Genomic DNA, 26683 nt, shown 5'->3' on the forward strand with positions numbered 1-26683 from the left:
TCTTGCTTTGCTTTTCCTGCTCAATGCTGGCACTCTCCCACTTGAACCACAGCACCACTTCCAGCTTTTTGATGGTTGACTGGAGATGAGAGTATCACAGACTTTTGCACCTGGGCTGGCTTTGAACCCCAATCCTCAGATTTCAATCTTCTGGATTACAAGCCTGAGCCACCAGCACTTAGTTGTGTCTGCACATTCTTAAAGTTTTACTATTTACAGGATAATAGTTTAATCCATATAAAATTTCCACAGGAAGGAAAGAGTAAACTTTGTATTAATAAAGAAGAGACAAGGGTTGGGGATTTAGCTCAATGGAAGAGCACTTGCATGGCCAAGTTTAAGGCCTGGAGTTCAATCCTCAGCTCTGGGGGGGAAAAAAGCACAAAAAGAGGCAGAAGTAAAAAAAAGTTCTTTATAAGACTAAATCTCAAACTGAAGTTGGAATTAAATGGGTAAGTAAAATACAGTTCCAAGCAGAAAGAGGAAATGATTCCTAATGGTTTACTGAATGCTTTGTGGGACTTTTATTATAATCAAAAATCAGGTTGAACTAACTAACTAACTAACTATATATATATATATATGTACATTATGTACATATATATATATATATATATATATATATTATAGTTTGTGGTTCAAATGCCTTCTGGTTTATTTGAAATAAGGCTTCGCTTGTTAATACGTGTTTTGAGTTTTCAGTAACATCTTTGCCCAAAAATAAGTCTAGTGAAGGAGGTCAAGTTTCAAAAGATGTTGAGATTCATTCCTTTTGTGATTGGCCACTGGAGCCTGTTTCATTGCTATTGCAAGAGCACCTGGCTTTTGTGAAATAGATAAAACCAAGCCAAGTACCAGTGGCTCATGCCTATAATCCTAGCCACTCAGGAGATCTGAGGATCACAGTTTGAAGCTAGCTAGTCCATGAGATTAATATTTCCAGTTAACCACCAAAAAGCCAGAAGTGGAGCTGTGGCTCAAGTCGTAGAGCACTATCCTTGAATGAAAATGCCACGTGAACACTCAAGGCCCAGAATTCAAGTTCCAGTAGTAGCTGTTGTGATAGATAGATAGATAGATAGATAGATAGATAGATAATAAATAGATGACATATTTTACTGATAATGCAAAATGTTCACTTAACTACTATATTAGAAACATAAATTGACTGATAAATTATTGAAATTCTAATATTGTAGACAATATTGTCTTGCAGTGTGATTACCAATTAGCTCATTGAAAACTCAGTATAAAGTCACAGAATCCAGTACAGTTTGGGCCTCCAGAAGTTTAAAAGCATTAATAATAATTTTATTTGTTATTTTATTTTTTACCAATTTTAGGGCTTGAACTCAGGGCCTAGGCTCTGTCCCTGAGCTTTTTTGCTCAAAGTCAAATGCTCTACCAGTTTGAGCTACAGTGCCACTTCTGGTTTTCTGGTGGTTAATTGGAGATACGAGTCTTACAGATTTTCCTGCCTGGGCTGGCTTCAAACTGTGACCCTCAGATCTCAGTCTCCTAAGTAGGTAGGATTACAAGCGTGAGCCACCAAAAGAAGATTGTAGTCATCATATATAATATTCAATGTACATATGTGAAAAATAGAACCAGGTAACTTGAGGAGATGGATGAGGTTGGGAGAGATGGAGAAGAGTGATGGAAGAGACGACATTGATCAAGATGCATTGTACTCAAACTGCCACATTGAATTAAACCCACTTTGTGCAGCTAAAGGTTATCATATATATTATATAAAAATAATTTTTATTGTGAAAATACTGTACAGAGGGGTTACAATTACATGGGCAAGGTAATGAGTACATTTCTTTTCAAGCATTGTTGCCTCCTCCTTTATTTCCCCTTCCCATCCCTTCCCATCTCCCCACACACACACCTCCTCACCACCCCCCAAAGTTGTAAAGTTTGTTTTTTGACATTACATCTTGTACATCTCATTGTTGCGATGGGTCCACCTGTATCCCTATTTAAACAATTTGTTTTTTCCCTTCCCCTCCACAAATTATACCAACATCAAATATAGTGAAAACGGGTTATACCATGGGGGAGGGACATACAAAGCAACAAAAAAATCATCTTGTAAACAATATGTTAGAACTAATAGCGAGAAAGAAAAACCATTTGAGTCCTTATCTTGGGGTTCATTTCACCTAACATCAACTTATCTGACCATTTCTGCTTGTCTTAGACATATACTAGTAATTGCAAATAGGGAAACCATGGGACCTATGTTTCTTTGGGCCTGGCTTACTTCACTTAATATAATTTTTTCCAAGTCTTTCCATTTCCTAACAAATGGGGCAATGTCATTCTTTCTGATGGAGGCATAGAATTCCATTGTGATTATAAACCACATTTTCTTGATCTATTCATCTACTGAGGGGCATCTGGGTCAGTTCCATACCTGAGCTATGGTAAATAATGCTGCAATAAACATAGTTGTGCTGGGAGCTTTAGTATGGTCTTGTTTGTGATCATTTGGGTAAATACCCAAAAGTGGGATTGCTGGGTCATAGGGGAGCTCTATGTGGAGTCTTCTAAAAATAAATTTTAAAAATAATAATATTCAAAGGGGTGACATTGACCAAGACATATTATATTAATAAACTACTTTGTTGAATGGAACTCCTTTGAACAACTAAAGATAATGTTTTTAGGCAAAAAGAAGACTGTCGTCAGTGATGCAGACTGTGTTTGGCTGTTGATGGGTTTGTCCTCGTTTTTTATCTTTGTGTAAATATCCTCTAAGCTAAACACTTGCACTTTGTAGAATCCGTATTAGTAATTCTCAGCGATGGGGAAATGTTTCACTTTTCTCTCTTTATTCCAGGTCGTTGGTGTCGCCCAGGCCATCAACAAGAAATCAGGAAATGGCGGGACATTCACTGAAAAGGATGAAAAGGTACCAAACCTGAGTCTGGCTTTATACCAGTTTAGCAAGATTGCTTTCTTTGTATTATACATGGCCATCTACAATTTGCTCTTGCTGTAACCATCGATCAGGAAAGATGACAGATTTTTTTTTAATGTGTTCAAAATTGTACGTTTGGTTGGGCACCAGTAGCTCACACCTCTAATCCCAGCAACTCAGTAGGCTGAGATCTGAGGATCATGGTTCGAAGCCAGCCCAGGCAGGTTGGTTTTTCGGTTCACAACCAAAAAGCTGCAAGTAGAAATAGGGCTCAAGTGGTAGAGCGCTAGCCTTGAGCAGAAAAGCTCAGGGACAGCTCCCAGGCCTTGAGTTCAAGCCTCACGACCAGCAAAACAAAGAAAAAAAGTGTCTATCTTTGGCTCAGTATGGTATTGGTTTTAGCTGAAAGTATTTGAGTTATTTGGTCAGCATCGCCCTTCCTTACCTCTGTACCTGTGCCCCCCCCCCCCATACCAGCTGTGTACAAATTAGGGCCACATCCTTGGTCTCTGCTGAGGTTTTCACTCTCAATTACCTTCCATTACTGCTAAAAAAGAGGTTCAACCTTGAGTAAAAAACCCCGAGGTGCCTCTCTGAGCTCAGCACTGCAGGTTGGCTAAAAATTGGAATTTCCTCTCCATGAACTAAGTTTCCCAGTGTTTTATAAGCTTTACATGCAGACGGTGGGGCGCCAAGGCGTGAATTCAGAGGGGATGGTGTGAATTTAGCTTCTGAAGCAGCGTTATTTTATTAGGCTTCTCATCCACCTCGGAAAAGGGGGCTGGTTCCTCAGAAGTACATCCTCAAACCCACCGATTACTGCATGAAGTACATGAGTTTTATTATTTCTCTTATTGAATATGTCATTATATGTGAATCACAGCCCACTGTCCTTCTGTTCCAAGGCCATTGCTATTTCAGTTGCTCCTACAAAAATTAGTCAGACCTTTGAATTTGGAAGACGTTCATATGTGATAGTTATTTATAATTTGTTTGCTCATTTGTTTTTCATTTGTTTTTTTGCCAGTCCTGAGGCTTGAACTTGAGGGCCTGGGCACTGTCCCTGAGCTTTATTGCTCAAGTCTAGTGCTCTACTTTTGTGCTCTACAGCTTTACTTTTAGCTTTTTAGTGATTAATTAGAGATTCTCAGCCTGGCTTTGAACCATGATCCTCAGTTCTCAGCCTCCTGAGTAGCTAGGATTACAGGTATGAGCAACTGAGAACTGTGGATAAAGTTATTTTTGTCTCCATATTGGCCATCTGTGTTAGTTCTTAGGTCTTAATTGATTCAGGGAACAACCAGTGGAGATAGTGTCTTGCTGTGTAGCTTAGGTTGGCTTCCAACTCTCTCTCTTTCTGACTCAGTCTCCCAACTGCTGGAATAACAGGTATGTGCCACCCTACCTGCTCACAAGGACCTTTTAAAATCAAGTAACGCATAGCCAATCTTCTGTTTAAATATCTGAGGATGTTTAGAAGAAAAACATAGTTTTTAATTGGATTTTTAAATGTTATGATATTTATGTTTGCTATGATAAAGCACCATTGAATCAATTTGCAATTTATAGGCTGTGTAAAGTACAGCTATAGTTGTGGATCGAGGATGCCACTTAGGAAGTTAGAGGTATGGCTCAAGTGGTAGAGTGCCAGCCTTGAGCAAATAAGGCCAAATAAGAGCATGAGACTCTGAGTTGAAGTACTGGTACAAAAAAAAGAATCACACTTAAAGATTTATTTTGGGGCTGGGAATGTGGCTCAATGGTAGAGTGCTTGCCTTGCTTACTTGAGGCCCTGGGTTCCATTCCTCAGCATCACATAAGCAAAAAGAAAAAAGCCAGAAGTGGCGCTGTGGCTCAAGTGGTAGAGTGCTAGCCTTGAGCTGAAGAGCTGAGGATAGCGCCCAGGCCCAGAGTTCAGGCCCCACGACCAGATCCCCCCCCCAAAAAAAAACAAGATTTATTTTGATCAGTCATCAGAATGATTGAGGACATATCACCCTAGGAGGGTGATAGATTTCTGTTTAAAAAAAATTTTAATTGATACTTTCAACTTTATGTGACATTTAACTTTTTGCTGTTTTTGCCAATATGCTCTCAACCAATGTGTGCATTTTTGTTTGCTGCAGTACTTTTATATAATCCCAGCATACACCTGAGTTGTAATATCATTTAGAGGTGAAACCAAATTTTGCATAAAGCAAGTTGTAATTTAAATAGCACATAAAGAAAACTTCATCTTAGTTGCTCTTTCTTTTTTTGTTTTTTGTTTTTGCTAATAAATTGATTTCTGTCAGTGCTCATGGCTCACATTTATAATCCTAGCTATTCAAAAGGCTGAGATCTGAGAATCATGGTTTGAAGCTAGCCCAGGCAGACAAATCCATAGGACTTTTATCTCCAAATAACCAACAAAAAAACAGAAGTGGACGTATAGCTCAAGTGTAAAATGCCACTAATGCTAAGTGAGAGCACAAGGCCCTAAGTTCAAGTCCCAGTACAGGCGAAAAAAAAGAAACATTCCTGATATGACATAAAGCGATTGTGTTAGCAAACACTTGCTGTCTGCTAGTTGTCCCATGTAGCTAATAACAGGCTTTCACTTTTTCCTGTTTTATATATGTAAGCATTATGCCCACTTTTGGTCCTCAGCTCCACCCAGACCTGAGCTCCTCCCAGCCCTGGAGTTCCCTCCAGACAGCTGGCCCATCCCTCTCTCCACCCAGACCCACCTGAGCTCCCACCTACCTCACTTCCTACCCCAGACCCTGCTGCTACCTAGATAGTGGAGGGTGCCATGAGCTCACTCTCTGGGGGAAATCTGGCTCCTCTAATAAACCTTGTAATAATCTTTCTCCTGTGCCTGCCTGCCTCCATGTGGTCCCCTGGGATGGATGTGCATATATATGTATATGTATGTATGTATGTATGACGGTGTCTCACAGTTTAGCCTAGGCTGGCTTAGATCTCACATGGTCCCATCTTACCCAAACAGTCTTTGCCTCTCAATTGCTGGAATTACAGGTGTGCCCAACCTCATATTTGTTGTATTCAGTTGTATTTAGGAAGAAACATCTATCCATCTGGCTCTTAATAGTCACTTCAATTGTAAATATTTTTGAGTGCATTTTATGTTTCAGAGATACTACTAGAAGTCAGGTGCTGGTAGCTCACATCTGTAATCTTAGCTACTCAGGAGGCTAAGATCTGAGGATCTCAGTTCAAAGCCAGCCCAGGCAGGAAAGTCTGTGAGACTGTCATCTCCAATGAATCACCAGAAAACCGGAAGTGGCGCTGTGGCTCAAGTGGTAGAGCACTCGCCTTGAGTTGAAGAGCTGAGGGACAGTGCCCAGGCCCAGGGTTCAGGCTCCACAACCGATCAAAAGAAAAAAAAAGGAAAATACTACTAGAATGTTTTCTGTAGTCTATTTATTTATGCATTTATTTATTTACTTGTTGAGCCCAGAATTTTGCAAGGATGGGCAAGAGATTTATCACAACTACAATACAACCCCAGTTCTTGTCTTTTGTTTTCTGACACAGAGTCTCACAGTACAGCTTAGGCTGGTCTTGAACTCATTGTAGCCCAGGTGAGCTCTGAACTCTGATCCTCCTGCCTCCATCTCTAGGATGCTGGGATCACAGGCTCTCATCCATGATTCTAATTTGAGTCTTGTCTTCTCTGTTTTCCAGGACTTTGCTGCCTATTTGGCATTTTGTGGTATTGTCCTTCATAATGCTCAGCTCTACGAGACATCCCTGCTGGAGAACAAGAGAAATCAGGTGAGGCTGAATACCAAAGAGAGAGGATGTATACGCTTTAAAAAAGACTGTTAAGTGCTTATCCAAGTCATGAATTCAGGTGATTAAAAATTCAAATAGAACAGGTTCAGTCTCTAGATACTGTAGCTCTGTCTTCTGCTTTCAGCATACGACACCATTTGCCTCATCACTGTTTGGCATGATTCTTTGACTTGAGAGGGGAGAATCTGATTTATAGTTCTGAACTTGCCTATGCCATTAACCCTACTTGTTCCATTATATCATTGTTTTAATTTACTAGATGGGGTGCATTTGAGACAGTAAGTGCTGCGTTTAGGTCCTGCTCTGTCAATTGTAGACATCACTCTCAGCTCTATACTTTATCCGATGAACAATGTAGCTTTCCTGTGCTTCCTGTCCTCTCTCTTTCCCCACTACCGCTCCTCAGCCCAGCTTGTCCCATCTGGACTTTTTGTTATTGTTGTTGTTGTTGTTTATTGTTCACATTATTACATACATAATCTTCTATAACCATGATAAACTTTATCAAGATTTGTCCTGGATAATTCTAAAATTAATACAGCCAGACACTGGTAGCTCACACCTGTAATCCTAGCTCCTCAGAAGAATGAGATCTGAAGATGGTTCAAAGCTAGCCTGGGCAAAAACGTCTGGGAGATTCTTATCTCCAATTAACGAGCACAATGCAGTGGATTAAGTGGTAGAACACCAGCCTTAAGTGAAAAAGTTAAGCAAGAGCTCAAGGTCCTGAGTTCAAGCCTCATTATTGGCACAAAATAAGATTAAAAAAATAAATAAAACATACATTGAAAAAATAAAAACAGATGGCTCTGGCCTAAGAATCTGTGTGTGTGTGTGTGTGTGTGTGTGTATATACTTGGTGGTAGCTGGCTAGATAACATAAACTCTCTAGAACCTGTGCAGATCAGTGCATTGCTTAGTTGATCAGTAATTACTTAATAATAAACTGTCACTCTTTCTTGTGTAGGTGCTGCTTGACCTTGCTAGCTTAATCTTCGAAGAACAGCAGTCATTAGAAGTCATCTTGAAGAAGATAGCAGCCACCATTATCTCTTTCATGCAAGTGCAGAAGTGCACCATTTTCATAGTGGATGAAGATTGCTGTGTGAGTATCCAGTATGACTGTTTCAGTTTCAGATAGGCAGAAACTCCTGTGGCTCAAAGCACAGCTTTGAAACCTTAGGTTAGCCTCAGAATTTCTCTCTCAACCCCATCTGCATATACAGATTTATGTAAAGCAGATCGGAGTATGCACTCAATACGGTACATGGGATGTCTGTGTGCTTCTTCTGTCCATAGGTAGACTGCGTTGATGGAGACATACATTGGTATTGCATAGTGATACCCAGGTCCTAGGTTGGCAGATAGATGTAGAGGCCCATCTGTATGCATTAAGTATAAAAAAGTCTTTGCAAGCCTGGGTGGCTCATGCCTGTAATCATAACTACTCAGGAGGCTGAAAACAGGATCAAGGTTTGAAGCGAGCCAGAGCAGGAAAGTCCATGAGATTCTTATCTCCAATAAACTGTCAGTAAAAAAAAAGCTGTTAAGTGGGGCTGTGGCTCAAGTGGTAGAGCACTAGCCTTGAGCAAAAAGAAGCTCAAGGACAGTACATAGACCCTGAGTTTAAGCTCTAGAACTGGCTCAAAAAATAGTAATAATAATTTTAAAATATATTTTCAGCAGAAATTGTTTGGGAGCTGTGTGCCAGTGGCTCATGCCTATCATTGTAGCTACACACACACACACACACACACACACACACACACACACACACGAGAGGGAGAGGGAGAGAGAGAGAGAATGAGAGAATAATTTGGTAGTAGGCATAGCCCAGTAGAGGTTGTTACTATGTAAGTCCTGAATCCTTTGACAATAATGGAAGCTATCCACTGTTCCATTTGTCAGATTTCAGTCTGTTGATTTGTAGCATGAGGAAATGTGTCTGGTGCATGAGGAGGGGTTGAGTGTTCTTATCCAGGGCTGATCACTTACAGACCAGCCAACTGCCTGGAGTTGTTTGCCATTAGAGTCAGACCCCTTGGATAAGCAAGTTTCCTTTATGCAGTCTTGCAACATTTGAGAACATAAGGGCCATTACTTCTGGAACATTTCTCTTAAATGTATTTATTTTCTTTTTACTCTAGACTAGGCTGATTATTGGGGCTTAACCAGCATAGTGGTACTATCCATTTTATAGATCAATTATAATCTTTAAGATATTAAAATTGATATTCTGGGGAAGGGTATTTAGCAGTTTAAATGATGTTTTGTGTGTGTGTGTGTGTGTGTGTGTGTGTGTAAATTTAAATGCTGGTTAGTTGATAAAAGTCTTGAAGAGTTTTCTGTCGTGATTGACTTCTAATCACAGTCCTCTGGATCTCAGCCTCCAAGGGAGCTAGGATTCCATGTATGAGCTCCTGGCACCTGACTAATAGGAAGAGGGTTTTTGTTGTTGTTGTTGTTGTTTTGTTTTTTTGTGTGTCCAGTCGTGGGCCTGAACTCTGAGACTGGGCGCTGTACCTCAGCTCTTCAGCTCAAGGCTAGCGCTCTACCACTTGAGCCACAGCACCACTTCTGGCTTTTTTATTCTGTTTATGTGGTGCTGAGGAATCGAACCCAGGGCCTCATGCATGAAAGGCAAGTGTTCTACCACTGAGACACCTTCCCAGCCCTAGGAAGAATTTTTAATTGAGGGGTTCACACCTCTGAATGGTGTGTCAGGAGGGTTGTGTTCATCAATATAAAATGCTCATTAGTAAGATAAAAAATAAGAATTCTCTGTGCTAAAAAAGGTAATCAGTATTTTAATAAGTATTGTTTCTTTTTTTTTTCCTATCGGTTATAAAATGCTTAGTAGGAGATGATTACAAGATAGCTGGTAGCCTTTGAAAGTTCAGGTCAGAATTCATTAATGCCAACTTATCATTTTTGCTCTGTGACCTACCCCTTAGCATTTAATTTTTGAAAGTTATACATATAACACTCCTTTAGAAAACAACTTAAATATCACTTCAATTAACTTTCAGTGCCAGCTGCTACAGGCTAACAACATGGTGGCAAACTAATTTAGAACAGTGGCCCTTTGAACCACAACGCAGCAGTATGACTGGGTATATTTTGCTCACTTTTTCACAACTCAGGTTGGAGAGTTGGCAAAGGGAATTAGTTGATTTGATGTTCATTTATATTACAATTATTTGATGATCAAATATCTGAATGTCCAGGCACCCGTGGCTCATGCCTATAATCCTAGCTACTTAGGAGGCTCAGGGTTGGAGGATTGCAATTCAAGGCAAGCCCAGACAGAAAAATGTCAGAGACACCATGTCCAGCAAAAAGGATTGGAGGCGTGGCTCAAGTGGTAGAGCACCAGCCTATTAAGCTCAGTGCCCTGATTTCAGTACAGTAAAAAGAAACAAAAATTGAATAAAAACAGGAACAAAATCTTTCCAAAATTTACTCAATTCTTCCACTTTCAATTTATACAAGCATTGTCTTCTTTCTGTGTTTCCTTTTAATTCTTTTTTTTTTTGGTTGTCAATAGAGTATGTGTGCAAATGTATATTTTGTTTTTTAGTGTAGTTTCAGAAGTGTTTCTCTGTGTCAATTAAGTCCTTACATTTCTTTTAATAATCTCATGAAATATTACTGAATAATGCATCTCTTTGAGAAGGTATCTGGGATTTAATAGCAACAGTTAATATATGTTAAAAAGGCTAAACATAGTAGGGAGCTGGTGGCTTATACCTGTAATCCTAGCTATTCAGGAGGCTGAGATCTGAGGATCCTGGTTTGAAGCGAGCCCAGACAGATAAATCTAATAAGAGACTCTTATTTCCCATTAGACAACAGGAGGCCAAAATTGGAAGCATGGCTCAAGTGGTAGAGTGCCAGCCTTGAGCACCAAAGCTCAAGGACCGTACCCAAGCCCTTAGTTCAGGCCCCAACAGGAGCAAATAAATAATTGCCCAAATGTGTTTTTAAAAAATACTCAGAAGTTTTCAAGGCAATAGATTAATACTTGGTAATAAAAAAAAATAAGCCAAGTAGTACTAAAACTATATATTTCCAAGTAGAATGAGAAGTAATATGAACAAATCTCTAATACCGGGAATGAGCTGGGAGGATCTTATGAAATGAATATTGGGTCAGGTTGATTTGAGAGGAAGTAAAAATAGATTACAGGGTTGCTGTCCTTAGTCAATTATCTGACCTGTATGTGTGTGTACAGAGTTTTATTACCTTATCAAACCTATTTCTCATTCTTGTCTCTCTTCTAGGATTCTTTTTCTAGTGTGTTTCACATGGAATGTGAGGAATTAGAAAAATCATCAGATAATTTAACAAGGTAAAGCAACTTCTCTGGCTTCATCTTGTCTTTATCAGTGCATTACACTGGCTAAATCATTATCAGATCATTATTAGATTTATGTATGAGAGAAATAAAATCACAGCCTACTTTTCTCCCCCACAAGTGATTTTTGTTTGTCAAAATAAAATTAGATGTAAAAGTTGCAGGATTTTTTTCCACTTGACCTACCAGAGAATTCTTTTCCATAGTAAATCATGTTACATTAATTACAGCAGAGCAGGTTTTGGTGTGGTATTTGTGTGAATCAATGAGCTCATTTAAGACCCACAAGTACTATATGTTTTCATTATAGTTTTCATTTGCATATTTGACCGCTACTGGAAATCTCATAGATTGCTGAGCAAAACTTTTCTGCCATTCTCTTCTGATAGACCTAGAATCACCCATGAGGACTTAGTTACAGTTTTGATCATACCCATGTACAAAGTATATTCCCAGATGGAGAGAATCAAGCCAGATCACAATCTAGTTCTCTTAATTATTTTCATTGTTTTATATGTGTGTTCGTTTCCCTGTTGGCAGCTATATAGATCTGTATCTACATATAAAGCATACTTACATGATACAGAGGCTGCAGTCTCAATTTTATGTGGTTGGCTTTTTTTTTTTTGAAGAATTTTAAAAGAGATTAAAGGTAAACAACCTTACTCATATTTCTTCATTTACCTGTAGCAAAAAATTAGTGCCCAGCACTAGCAACTCAAGCCTGTACTAAAGAGACTGAGACTGTGAATTGAGGTTCAAAACCATCCTGGGAAAGAAAATCTGTTAGACTCTTTATCTTTAATTAACTAGCACAAAGCTGAAAGTAGAGATATGGCTCAAGTGGTAGAGCACCAGCTTCAAGTGAAGAAGCCAAGGGAGAGTTCAAGGCCCTGAGTTCAAGCCCCAGTAATGACATGCACACACACACACACACACACACACACACAAGTATTGCTGACTAAAAGGATAGGATCTCCTAAGGAGATAAGGTGTCAGAAATTGTTGGGTGTAATGCTGTGCATCGTATTACTCAGTCCATTGTTAAAAACCATCTTACCCCTCAATATATCTGACATACCCCAAGCTTCCTGTGGAAATAGAATATTATTTTAAGTTTACTTTTGATATTAAAGTTCAAGGCTTTTTTTAGCATAGTGGACTTAGTGAATGAATGGTAAATAACTTCTATGCACATCTCAACTATAAGACATTCTGCCAGATAAATGGAGCATTATTAATATATTATATTAGTATATATTAACATATAATATACTAACATATTATAATATATAATTAGCTGACATTTGTTGTGCAGAGGAGGATTTCCTTGTTACATTTCCATCCGTGTTGACACTATGTTCAGTCAGTCTCATGCCCTCTATCACTCCTCTTCTCTTCCTTCCCCATCTTGTTGCTGTGTGTGTGCATGTGTGTGCTCGCCCACACATACACGTGCATGCACACGCACAAGTACTGGGGTTTGAACTCAGGAACTCATGTTCTCACTAGGATTTTCACTCAGGCTGGTACTCTGCCACTTAAACCACAACTCCACTGCCGCCTTTTTGCTAGTTGATTGTAGATAAGAGTCTCCCATATTTGTCTAAGATTGGCTTCTAACCTTGATCCTCAGATCTCAGCCTATGGAGAAGCTTGGATACAGACATGAGCTACCTGACCTTTTTTTCCTTTTTTTGTGGGGGGGTTGCTATATATAAACAGTCATTTATATAGATATAAAAATTATAAATATATGTATAAACATGCACATATATAAATCTCTATTTACTTTTACACCATAGGACAATAGGAAAATTTGTGTAATATTCACTAAAAGTATAAAATGATAAGTTATATACATTTATCTTTGCTATTTATGGAAGTACATATGTGTATAGTTGTGTTTTATGCATTGGATTTTTATTTTTATTACAAGTTAAACCAGGTCTTCTGATTTCTGGTGGTTGTTGAAAACCCAGTGACTTGGTGTGTTATAGTGACCTCTACTGGTGAACACACTTTTTTCTTTTTTTTTTTAAACAACAAAAAACAAAGACTTGGCTAGTTTCTGCTGAAAATCACACTCTTTTGTGTAGGCTAAGTGGAAGTTATCTTCTCCATTTTTTTCATCATTCCAAGTCAGTGCAAGTATAAAAATATTTTTATAAAAGCCAAATATATTAGAGTGACTATCTTAAAAGAGACTAATTTTAACTGATTGATTAGTTGATTTTATACTAATAAAAATCATTTTGTATAACTGCCTTGTGTTGACTAGGTATTTTAAAGTGAGACTTTGTTTCTAATGATGCAATAAAAGACTTTAGTCATACAATAAAATTTCATTAAGATTAATTTCTAATAAAGATTACATAATGGTTCTAATTTTATAAACACTGACCTAAAAACATTGTTCAGTAACTTAAATCTTTTGAGAAAGGGTGACCTGATATGGATAGTTACTATTCTTTAGGTTTCTGAAACTGATTAGTGATAGAGCACAGTGCCCTTCAGTTTTCATTATTGAACATTTTGTCAGTCTAAGCCTCTTCCATGAGATGAAGCATGGTTGGGTAATAAGATGGTGTGGGCAGTAAATCGTGTGTGTGTGTGTGTGTGTGTGTGTGTGTGTGTGTGTGTGCGTGTGCGTGTGCGCGCGCGCGTACGCATGCACGCACCTAAGCCAGTACTGGGGCTTGAACTCAGGGCCTGGGCCTAGGCATTGTTCCTGAGCTTTTTCTCTCAGGCTGGCACTCTACCACTTGACCCACAGGTCTGTTCTCATCTGTTGGCTGCTTAATTGGAGATAAGAGTATCAGATGTTCTTACGGGCTGCCTTTGAACCACAATCTTCAGCTCTCAGCCTCCTGAATTGCTAGGATTACAAACATGAGACACTAGTGTACAGCTGTCTTTTTTTTTTTTTTTCCAATTCGTAGGGCCTGAGCTCTGGGCCTGGGCGCTGTCCCTCAGCTCTTCAGCTCCAGGCTAGTGCTCTACCACTTGAGCCATAGCACCACTCCTGGCTTTTTCTGCTTATGTGGTGCTGAGGAATCGAACCCAGGGCCTCATATATGCAAAGCAAACACTCTACCACTGAGCCACCTTCCTAGCCCTGTAAGTCATTTTTTATAGGTAGTTTTTAATCAGTTGAAAGTGATTGTTCCTTGAGGATTTTTCTAACCTATCCACTGGATAATTACCTTTTTACAACTTGACATGATACACTGACCACAGCTTGGAAATGTTAAGTTAAAACTTGAGTAATATACCAGGTAAACATTAGACTCGTACTCTAAGTGGAATAAAGTGTAGTACACTGTAGAGGTTGGGTTACTGCCAAGCGATTCCTAACACAACTGATTTCCTTGTGGCAGGCTTTTAATTTTCTGGGCTACCATTCAGAGAACCACCCAATGAGAGAAGAAATGAATGTGATGGAAGAAATGAATGAGAAGAGAGGCATGAATGTGATTTGTACAGTTCGTGTAGCCTTTTATTTTTGGAAAAATAGATATTTTAAAGCCCTCAATTCATACTTGTTACTTTTTTATTTGAATTATAAAACGCTAAGTACATAGGATTAATCTTTCAAAATCACAAGCTTGAGCCACAGTTCTGCTTTTGGCCTTTTTGGTGGTAAAGTGGAGATAAGAGTCTCATGGACTTTCCTGACCAGGCTGGCTTTGAACCATGATGCGTGTTTTCTCAAAGCACAGAAGGGACTCATATCTGGTTATTCCCCCCACAGAGAGCGAGATGCAAACAGAATCAATTATATGTATGCGCAATATGTCAAAAACACCATGGAACCACTTAACATCCCAGATGTCAGCAAGGATACTCGCTTTCCCTGGACAGTAAGTAACCTGATTTGAGACCAGGAGGCCATTTTCCCTACAGGCCTCTCATTACAGCTGTTCTCCAGCATGAAGCCTGGCCCAGCAACATGAAGCACCCCTCTGGCTTGAGTTTATGTCATTGCCAGTCTACCATAGCTAGCTCTGGGGGGACATGCACATCCATTTTGCCTGACTGTAAACAATGAAGGCCTGCATCTCAGACCTTGGAAACAGAATTCCAGTATCTTTTCTCATTTCGCTTCAGAAACAAAAAAGCTTTGAGGCAGCTGCCCTGATTCTTTGACTTACACATCTGGGATATCTTATTTAAGGTTTTGTGGTATGGGCATTGGGCACAGTGGTATATATAATAGATTGACCAGGAAAAAAAAGAAAAAGTCAGGCACTGATAGCTCCTGCCTGTAATCCTACCTGCTTAGGAAGCTGACATCTGAGGACTGTAATTCAAAGCCAACTTGGGCATGAAAGTCCGTGAGACTCTTATTTCCAATTATCAAAAAGCTCCAAGTGGTAGAGTACTAGCCTTAAACATAAAAGCTCAGGGACAGCACCCAGGCTCAAAGTTCAAACTCCAGTGCATGCGTGTGCGCGCACACACACACACACACACACACACACACACATGAATGATGATGGATTGGTATGTCGTTTCACACATGGTACAGGGCTTTCAGAATCTGCATATTTTCCACATGGAGATGCCTACTTTGCTAGTATGGCAGATATCAAAGAAATATTTGGCTTACTATTGTTGTGAACTCTTTGGAAATTTTAAAGTAAAAGAAAAAAATCTGGAATTTTTTAAGCTTTTTTAGTGGTCTACAGAACTTATTGATATATTATTCTTAGATAAAATTGACTGCTTTTTAGGGGCTGGGAAGGTGGCTCCGTGGTAGAGCGCTTGCCTTGCATGCCTGAGGCCCTGGGTTCGATTCCTCAGCACCACATAAACAAAAAGAAAAAAGCCGGAAGTGGTGCTGTGGCTCAAGTGGTAGAGCGCTAGCCTTGAGCTGAAGAGCTGAGGGACAGCGCCCAGGCCCCGAGTTCAAGCCCCACAACCGGACCCAAAAAAAAAAAATTGACTGCTTTTTATTACTTCTGCAAACTTCATTCTAATTTTTTACATGTTTCAATTTTGTCTCCAGCTTCTAAAAGATGAATATAGCCGAGTTTCAGTGGCTTACACCTGTAATCTTAGCTAGCCAGGATGCTGAGATCTGAGGATCTGGGTTTAAAGCCAGCCAGGGTAGAAAAGTTTGAAAGACTCTTGTCTCCAACTCATCAGGAAATTGTCAGCTAGCGTGTGGCTGTAAGTGGTTAAGCACCAACTGTGGCTGAAAAAACTAAGCAAAAGCACAAAAGCCACTTCATTCAAGCCACTGAACCAGGACATAATCAATATATTCATGATTTCAAATATTCTATATCAGTAATATGACATCTAATGGGAAAAAATCAGTCTTTATCATTTGTGCTTTTTTGTTTTGTTTTTGTTTAGAATGAAACCACGGGAAGTGTAAACCAGCAGTGCATTAGAAGTTTGCTTTGTACACCTATAAAAAATGGAAAGAAGAATAAAGTCATAGGTAAAGCTTTTCCGTGGACTTGTTTTTGAAAATCATATTTCCAGCTGCTTCTTTCTTTTCAGGATACATTTAAAGGTTCAGATGTCCGGGGTTGGGGGGGGAATAGAAAAATAGGAGCAATAAAAGAATTTGGAAATTATTTTATGTTGATAAATGCTAATGGGCATTTGCATCTGATATCTTATTAACTGTCATGTATTTTTTCAATCATTATAACCCAGTATCATCACCTTTCCTCCTAGTGGTGTGGTTGAAAGTTTTTAGACCAAGTGAGTGATACCTAGATGTTAATGTGTTAATTTTCTTAGAGCCTTACTTCCTACTCTTCATTGGTTTCAGTAGAAGTTCAGATTGTAGGTTATATTACATATTTATTCAATAAGTAGTTACTGAGTACTGTTTTAAGTTCTTGTGATAAATCAGCAAGCAAAGAAGAAATTGCTGCCCTGCAACTCTTATATACCTCTGTGAAGGTTACAGAAAACCTCTACTTCAGCCATAGCAGAAGAGTGCATTCTTCAAAAACTGGAGCGATATTTCCTATCGCCAATGTTTGTATTTCTTGCAACTATAGGCTATATTAGAAGCAAAGAAAAAAAACATGTGACTTGATACGCTATTTCTTCATGATTGATATTGAGAAAGTAGGTTGAATTTTAATATTCTCCCAAAACCCTGACAGAAAGAAGGTATGAATTCTTTCTGAAGATAAGCTTTTGAAACTGGGTACTGGTGGCTCACACCTGCAATCCTAACTATTCAAAAAGCTGAGCTCTGAAGATTAAAGTATAATCACCCGAAAACCCAAAGTAGAGCTGTGGCTCAAAGTGGTAAAGCCCTAGACTTTGGTGAAAAAGCTCAGGAACAATGGTCAGGCCTGCAGGCTTCCATAACAAACCAAATAAAAAAAAAGCTTTAAAATTAAGGCCCTAAAACCCTAATGGAACTACTCTTAGATATATAAATTTTCCTTACAAAACTTCAGGTTAGCCAGGCGCCTATGGCTTATACCTATAATCCTCACAAATCTGGAGACTAAGATCTGAGGATTGTGGTTCAAATCCAGCACAAGCAAGAAAGTCCGTGAGGTTCTTATCTCCAATTAACCACCAGAAAACCAGAAATGGAGGTATGGCTCAAGTGGTAGAGTACTAACCTTGAGCAAAAAAGCATAGGGACAGCACCCAGGTCCAGAGTTCAAGACCCAGGACCAGCACACACACACACACACACACACACACACACACACACACACATTTTCTTCAGGTAGTAACATATGACTCTATCTCTTTTTAAAGGAGAGTATCAAGCAGAGGAAGGGAATAGCAGTATTATTCATGAAAACAACAAAATATCCACAAATATTGAAAGTACATCTTGAAGTTCTGTCCTGGAATGAGGCCTCTTTTGCATTCAATGTGCAGATGAATGGGGAGAGATTTGTTTCCATGCATGGCGTATTCTGACCATGTGATGCACCAATCTTGGGTGGGGATGGACTTAGTATGTTGTAGCCAATACTATATCAACAGTTTGTCCCTAGGATTCATCCTTCCATCTTTGCAATGGCAGCTTAATGCCATTGAACTTTCCATCAGTCTGCCTTCCCTTCTGATTCCAGGCCAACCAGTCTGACTTTGTTTGTCCTGATTATTTTTTCTCCCTTCTGATTCCAGGCCAACCAGTCTGACTTTGTTTGTCCTGATTATTTTTTCTTTAAAACATAGAATTGCTCATAGGAAGAGAACACACTATTCATGTTCTCTCAGACATCTTGGTTGCTTTGACAGTTGCTTTCTCTTGTAAATCAGTAGACTGAAGTTGAGGCAGCAGGCTGGAGCTGGAGGAACACATACTGTTGTTCCTGGGTCAGACCTGTTTCTTGTACATGAAGACCACTCTGGTTCTCTTAAGTTGCTCCTGTCATTTTCCAGATTGGTCCTCAGCATATTTAACCACTTTGACCTTGAACCTCTTAAGGTCAGATTCTGTCTATGATGATATGCATATTAAAAGTACCTGAGAAACATGCATGTCATCTTCCTGCCAGCCTGTTTGGTCAGCATATACTTCAGAGCTCATAAAATAATAGAGGCTAATGAATATGTTGGAAGGTGACCACTAATCAGATGACCATAAGCACTAAGAAAAACCTGCAGAGGATGGTGACCAATGTGTTATCAAACCAATAGTTACATTATAAAATTTTTGTAACTTAAGGGACCAAAGAGAAAGCTAAATTATATCATACTTCTTTTTAATACACGTTTTCATATGAATGTGTAAGGATTGACTACAGGCTGCTTTGAACATCTGAAAAATGTGAACTTGAATCCCAGATGTGCTATTTGCTAGTAAGCTGTAAGAAGGAAGACAGAATGGCAACTTGTTAGAACAAGTATGTCACTTTTTCTCAGCAGCGTCTCTTTGCAGTCTAACTGGGAATGGAGAGTGACTAGGGCAAGTGATGCATTGAGCATTCATCCATCGCTTTATAAATGAGAAGTGGTAGGGAGAAATGCAGAGAACCCCCTCCCCCCCCCCCCCAGGAGTTTCCCAGCATGCTGCTGGCTTCACTCCCTTTGATTGATAGAAATCATTGTAGGTACATTACACACCTTGTGGACCTCTCAGGGTTTGAAACAAGTCAACAACAGCAAGAAATAAAATAACATTTGGGGCTGGGGATATAGCCCAGTGGTAGAGCACTTGTCTGGCATGCACAAGGTCCTGGGATTCATTCCTGTCATTGTAAAGAACAATATAGAAGAACATTTGAAATAATCTTATTTCTCTTGGCATACATTTTGTGTCACCCTGCTTGATAACAGAGCCAAAAGTAAGTGAAAGTTTTTGTCACAAAAAAAAAGACAAAAAATCCAGATGTGAGTAGCTCATGCCTATAGTCCATGTTACTCACTCAGGAAGCTGAGATCTGAAGATCTTGGTTTGAAACCAGTTGGAGTAGGAAAGTCTGTGAATCGTATCTCCAATTAACCACCAAAAAGCCAGAAGTGAAGCTGTGACTTAAGTGGTAGAGAATCAGCCTTGAGTGAAAAAGCTCATGAACAGAACAAAGGTCCTGAATTCAAGCCTTAATACTCATCCACACTCTCTCTCTCTTTCTCTCTCTCTCTCTGTCTCATACACACACACACACACACACACACACACACACACACACACTAATACACACACTGTAAATAACAAAACCAAATTATTTCCATGGCATTATTGAGGGGGTGGGGAAGGTGCTTAAGTTGAATTCAAATATGAGCAGGAAAATCTCCAGTGCTCCCCTGCTATTTTGTAAGTGTGACAAAACTAGGAATTTGAACTCTGGGCTATACTCGCATACCCACAGACGCAGCATGGAAAATATCATGTTTGTGGATAATTTGTCTGGCATGTCACAGGGAAGATTCTGCTATTGTGTAATTCTAATAGAGAATCCCCATGTGCAGAAAGATGGCTGAACCCATGTGTTTTCTGTAATCTCCTTCCTTCCCCCCTCATTTTTTCTCATTACTGACATTTCGATGAAATTATAGCCATTACACCAGTACAGGGCCTGTTGGATCATCTAATTTATTCCCTGGGCTATTGTTTCATTTCAACACATGTTATCTTAGGCCTCTGCCTGCTGCATTGTTTCCATGACTTGGCTTCCTATGCTATCAAGGAAAAACGGTTCTCAGTCAGCATTCATTTATTTTCATCAGCTCTCTCTGTCTCTCCATTTATCAGGCTAAATAGGCCTTTTTCCCATTTTGTATTCACCAGAAATTTTGTGTCTGTTTTCCATATTCCAGGGCACATTTTGAAGGAATCAGTCGCAGGAACTAGGCAAAGAAAACTTAGACAGCCTATCTGGAACATTTCCACTTAAATAGTTTAGTAGAAAAAAAAAAAAAAAAGGTGTGGTAGAAGCCAACAACACCTTATTTGACAGAAAAACATTACAGAGAAATATATACTTGTTTCTGATCATCTGTTCTAAATTGCTTCTCTCATTCACATTGTATTTTCTTTTTTTAAAAAAATTATCCTTAAGCTGTTGTATAAAGGGGTTTGGATTCACCATGTCGGTTTGTGAGGAGTGTGGTGCATCTTGATCTTCCGTCATTCTCCCCCACCTCTCCCAACCCTTCTCTCAGGTTACCTGCCTCCATTTTACATGACACTTTCACATTGCACATCAGCTGGGTGTGATAGCACACACCTGTGCATCTCAGCAACTGGGAAAGCTGAGGCAGAATGATTCCAAGTTCAAGGCCAGTGTGGAAAACTTAGCAATAGCCTATGTAAAGTCCTGCATATATAAACCATGCCTAGCATGTTAGAGAACCAGAGTTTAATCTCTAGTTCTACAAAAAGAATAAAGAAAGTGGCAACCAATACTCATTAGAAAGTTGACTTTTTTTTTCTTAGAAGTCATTGAAAAAGTTATATGTAAAGTGGTTTAAGAAAACTTTCACTCAAAGGAAATTCTAACCAAACTAGAGAAGAGATGATAAAACAGAAACACAGAAAAGGAGAAAATAAAATAATTAACAACTGATCTGATTGTGTAGTGGAAAATCCCAAGAGACTCAGCTCAAATGTTTGGTCATCAAGTTTTTAAGGAAAAATAGCTTTAATGTATGCCAACATAAATGTGTTTTAAAATAATGCAAAAAAAAATCCCATCATAGTAACAAGACATAAGTCCCTGGCAATTTTTGCCATCGCTGAGAGAAAACTAAATTGTACTCAGCAACTTAAAATATTGGACAAGTGATTTTTTTTTTTTTGCCAGTCCTAGGGCTTGAACTCAGGTCCTGGGTGCTGTGCTCAAGGTTAGCACTCTACCACCTGAACCACAGTGCCATTTCCAGCTTTTTCTGTGATTCACTGGAGGTAAGAGTTTCATGGACTTTCTTGCCCAGGCTGGCTTCAAACCACCATCTGCAGATCTCAACCTTCTGAGTAGTTATGATTATAGGCATGAGCCACCAGTGGCTGGCTGATATTTTCTAAATGATTAGGAGTCTGTTTTCTGAGATATCAACTCTTTTTGGAAAAGGTTTCTAGCAGTTTTAATACATATCTTCATCACATGGGAAAAGTGATCTACATTTTAACTTTTACATTTATATCTAAACAGTACTTTAAAAATCAGTGCATATTTTTACACGATATAGAATTAGTTAGCCAATACTGAATTATCTTTTCTGAATGTAAAGTGAGGTCAAAATAACATCATTAAAAGTAGGATATATGTATAACAGCACTAGATTGACTTTAAAAAAAAGAAAAAAGTAAATACTCAAATCTAGACTGTACAATTGTGTTATTATAAATATATATATATTAAGGTATATTTCATTGCTTTATAAGTAAATGCTGTTTGTTGAAAGATACCGTTTTATGTATTCCAAGAAAGGAAGAAAAAATATTTTTATTATTAGTTATGACTGTTGTGGTTGTATTCATTTCTCTTTTTTCCTTTTTCGTGTGTGTGTGTGTGCGCGCACACACATTTTTTTTGGGGGGGGGTGTCCGGTCGTGGGGCTTGAACTCTGGGCCTGGGCTCTGTCCCTCAGCTCTTCAGCTCAAGGATAGGCCTCTACCACTTGAGCCACAGTGCCACTTCCAGCTTTTTTCTTTTTGCTTATGTGGTGCTGAGGAATCGAACCCAGGGCCTCAGGCATGCAAGGCAAGCGCTCTACCACTAAGCCACCTTCCCAGCCCAAGCACGCACTTTTTTGTAAGCTGTTTTGCTCAAAGCTGGCAATTGAGCTACATCTCTACTTCTGTGTTGGTTTTTTTTTTTTTAGTGGTTAATTGGAGATGAGTTTCATGGACTTTCCTGCCTGGGCTGGCTTCAGAGTATGATCCTTACATCTCAGCCTCCTGAGTAGCTAGGATTGCAGGTGTGAGTCACCAGTGACCAGCCTAGTAGCTCTTCATGTATTTATTCATTGGACTTTGAGGCAGATTGTAGACATACTTACCTAGAAGACTGCCTGAAATTCACAGGCCCAGGGCCTGTTATTCTTTTCTTGCTAGACATGTAAGAACTCTAATGAAGCAATTTAAAGAACTTTGTTTATGAAAAGAGGCCTACATGTAGAAGATAGACAACTTTCATGAAAAGAAAGGCAAATCCACCGTGGTATGAGAAGAACAGCATGAGTATCACACGCCTCGAGAACATGGGATTTGGGAGACAGCCAGATGCCTATATAAACAGTTCTGTAGTTATAACTGGAGATTCACAAAGGTTAAAGGACATAACCCTTGTCTTCTGCTGTCCTGGGATAGTGTTTTTGAGATAATGAATGCTCACTGCTCATGAGTGCATGACTGTTTCTTACAATGTCCAGATTTATTTTGTTGGCTTTGAAATTTTCCTAGATGATGGAATGGCAAAAGAAAAATAGTCCCGGTGGCACTCATGCAGAGAGAAAAATGAATGTGGATGTCTTTACTCTCTAGACAAATTTTTAAAAATGTAGAGAAAAGGCTAGTCCAGCTTGTTTTGTAGTTTTTTTTTTTTTTAAATAAAGGAGTGATGGCAGTGGTGATAACAGATTAATATGTAGTTATATGTCATCGCAGACTGTATAAAAGCCTTGTATGCTCCAGGAAAAATAGGGAGAAGAGACTGTAATCTTCATGGGAAAGTAGTTTGAGTTAGAGCTGCAGTCCTAAATTTTTTTTCACTAGTTCTTTTTTTTTTTTTTTTTGAGTTCTTATTGTCTGCCAGGAAGTTTATTAACTGAGGAAATAGAACTGGAAGGGGGGAAAACATTTAAATTGCTAATTCCAAAATACTTAACAGTCTGGAAAGAAAAACAGAAGTAAAATTCCATTGTGACCCACCAAAAGGGCAAAGAGGTCCAGGTGTGGTGGTTCATATGTGTAGTCCTAACTACTCAGGAGGCTGATACATGAGGATCAAAGCAACCAGGGCAGGAAAGTCCATGAAACTCTTGCTTCTGTGTGTTATATGAGCTCCCAGACGTCTCAGCTGATTTTCTTGCTTTCTGTATTCTGTGTTTGGAATTGCCTTTATTGTTTATGTTGTTTGTTTTCCACTGCTGATTTCTCAGCAAGGAAAGGCAAGTTTGTGTGACCCAAAATTCTGATGTGCATCAAAATTGTATTCTTGGCACGTGAACAAAAATCCAATTAGTTTCCAAAGGACAAATTGTCTTCAGGGACTCAGTTAATCTAAAATTCACAACCCAGTCTGGAGGAAAATAGCACTCTAGGATTTTTTTTTTTTTAACACCAGCAATGCGCATTGAGGACTCTGTGAAACTATTTCTAGTGTTCATTAGTTCTTTACCTAGCTTCTGTTTGTGGATGATCATTTGATTGTTTGGAGATGCCAGGCATTTCTAAGAGAACCTTGTTAGGCTATGCTTTGAAGGTGAGTATTCAAGCCAATTAGAGCTGTGATCATTCATCGCCACTGAATTTCTTGTATTGTCACAGGAGTTTGCCAGCTTGTTAATAAGGTAGAGGAGAATACTGGCAAGGTTAAGCCTTTCAACCGAAATGATGAACAGTTTCTAGAAGCTTTTGTCATCTTTTGCGGCTTGGGGATCCAGAACACACAGATGTATGAAGCCGTGGAGCGAGCCATGGCCAAGCAAATGGTCACATTGGAGGTAAGAGGAAATTTTGAGGACTCCTCAGTCTGGTTTTTCTTTCCCTCTTTACGTTGTATGTTGTTCTAACCTTCTGTCCTTAGAAAAATCATGTGATCTGCATAATGAGAACTGAGAAAAACAACACTGAGCATCTTCTAGAAACTTGTCAAGGCTCATAGGACCCAAACAAGACTCAAGTTACTGCTTGCCCTGTCAGTTCCCTGCTTTTGTCGTCAGAAAGTAATAGTCAACTGATAACATGGCTTCCTGCTACGGCAGTCTGTCCCTTCCCCATTTCTGAGATCTTTCTAGGCAGACACTTGTAAAAGCAAAAAAACATAAAACAAGAACAAGAATAACTCCTACATTAAAAAAAATGAAAAGTAAGGAAAAGAAATCAATAGAAAGCAGGAATGTTTTTTTTTTAACTACAGATTTCTGGATTCTCATTTCTGAAAATCCTGATTCAATAATCGTTTTGTGGAGAAGCTGGGAACACTGTCTTTGTTGAAATAGAACTCCTAAAATATTTTATTTTATTTACTTTTTAATTTTTTATTGTTATTATAAAAGTGATGTACAAAAGGGTTGTTACATAAGTCAGATAACAAGTACATTTCTTTTCGACAATGTCACGCCTTCCTAACTTTTTATTTTAAAAGTATGATAAACATTTTAAATATAACCCCTACCTTAGTTAACATAATCAGTATATTGTTTAAAAGAAGAACTCAAAATAAACTTTCTGCCAAATTCAATCCAATAGTTATTTCTGGGGTAAGTTATAAATCATGTGTTAGTTGTCTCAACAATGTCAGAATGAAAGTTACAAGGGTTTTCTCTGAAAGTAGGGATGGAATTTGTTTATCAGAAGCACACAGTGAAACTTGCCCAAGGGTTTTCATTGTGTTGATGGAAGCAAAAAGAGAGAGATGACACTCATTGAAGGCTAGTCACCTCTCCAAGAAGTATGAGCGGAATTGCAGTCTAGGTATCTTTCTCTCCATCCACATTCAAGTCTCTTCTTGTCACAGGTTCTGTCCTATCATGCTTCAGCTGCAGAGGAAGAAACAAGAGAGCTCCAGGCTTTGGCAGTAAGTAATTCTTTTCTTTCTTCTTAACACTCAATAACCATCGGGTGCTGGTAGCTCACACTTGTAATCCTAGTTACTAAGATCTGAGGATTATGTTTCAAAACCAACCCCGTGCAGTAAATTTCTGTGAGTCGCATATCCAATTAACCACAAAAAGCCAGGAAATGGTGCTGTGGCTCAAGAGTAGAGCTTTAGCCTTGAACAGAAAAGCTCAGGGATAAAGCCCAGGCCAGGAGTTCAAGCCCCGCAACTGACAAAAAAGAAAATAAAAAACTCCAACTAACTACAACAATACATGCAATGCACAATTTTCTGTGGCCCTAGATACTTTATTAAATGTGGTAAACATTTAGATGGACACTAGTCAAAATACTTAATCAACACTTACTTTCCTTTGAGGGTTCAAAATCACTGATCATACAGGCAACAAGTAACATATATGGACTTTACAAAACATATTATTCTGTATTTTTTCACTCTCTTTTAATCTGTAGGTTAGCTTTGAGTTGCTCAGGAAATAGAGACGATTACTGTCAACCACCAGTGACAATCAATTGTTTTGGTTTTTTTTGAACCAGTACTTGATTCAGAATTGAGAGGAATTTTAATTTCAGATCCTATGGTTTTATGGTATACAGTTTGAAATTGAGTTCATGTGAGGTAAGTTACTGAATTCTCATTGCATGGTTCATTGGCATCACACTAGAGAAAAGCTGGTGGGTTTGTAGGCCAAGGAGCCATGCATTCTCACTCTCCATTGGAATTGCCTGATTGAGACATGTGAAAAGGTTCTTTTTGTATCTCTTTGACTTCAAATTTATTTGAGATGACCAGAGAGGTGACATCCATGTGAAGATGTGACAAGAGCTGTGAATGAATGGAAATTTTGATCAGATTATTGAAATCCTTTTTGTTAATGGACATCACCATTGTAGCCTGTCATATACTAAACTTTTTATGCCTTGACATATATTTCTCATGTTAATTGCTCAACTAGGTAGGCCTCACTGATGACTAGAATGCCAAAGGACATGTTCAAGGTCACACTGCCATGGTGGGGTGGGGATTGAGAGAGAAGCTCACACTCCATTCATTGTAAAGTATTGAGAGTTACAAAGCAGGAAGTAGAAAGAGGACAAGGAAGCATTCTCAGCTGAATCAGGGAAAAGGAAAATGAGTCATTGTTCAGGAGTAGTGCCAGAATCTTTAGGTGATTCTACCTGAATGGTTAGATACCTTTCCTAACCAGCTTCCATTAGAATTGGTTACATTTATTGAGTGTGTTCAGGAATAGTCTTTGAAGTTACAAAGCCACTTTTCAGTTGTTTACAAAGGCATGTAGGTTTAAAATGAGATTCACTTAGCTCTGCACTGGAGGCTCATGCCTATAATTCTAACTACTCAGGA

At 38.9% G+C, this 26683-nt stretch overlaps 1 protein-coding gene across 3 annotated transcripts in view; it reads left to right on the forward strand.

The window, feature by feature from the left end:
* The window catches only part of Pde5a (phosphodiesterase 5A), a 126286-nt gene that overhangs the window by 55137 nt on the left and 44466 nt on the right, over positions 1-26683 (forward strand). For all 3 annotated transcript variants that reach the window (XM_042697583.1, XM_042697585.1, XM_042697584.1), the window contains exons 4-11: positions 2849-2920; positions 6620-6709; positions 7698-7835; positions 11014-11081; positions 14842-14950; positions 16452-16539; positions 24025-24200; positions 25217-25276. In XM_042697583.1, the coding sequence (XP_042553517.1) occupies positions 2849-2920; positions 6620-6709; positions 7698-7835; positions 11014-11081; positions 14842-14950; positions 16452-16539; positions 24025-24200; positions 25217-25276 (801 nt within the window). The remainder of the gene's footprint in view (positions 1-2848; positions 2921-6619; positions 6710-7697; positions 7836-11013; positions 11082-14841; positions 14951-16451; positions 16540-24024; positions 24201-25216; positions 25277-26683) is intronic.

Source organism: Dipodomys spectabilis, unplaced genomic scaffold, assembly GCF_019054845.1.
Source record: "Dipodomys spectabilis isolate Male_0828 unplaced genomic scaffold, ASM1905484v1 ptg000225l, whole genome shotgun sequence".
NCBI lineage: Eukaryota > Metazoa > Chordata > Mammalia > Rodentia > Heteromyidae > Dipodomys > Dipodomys spectabilis.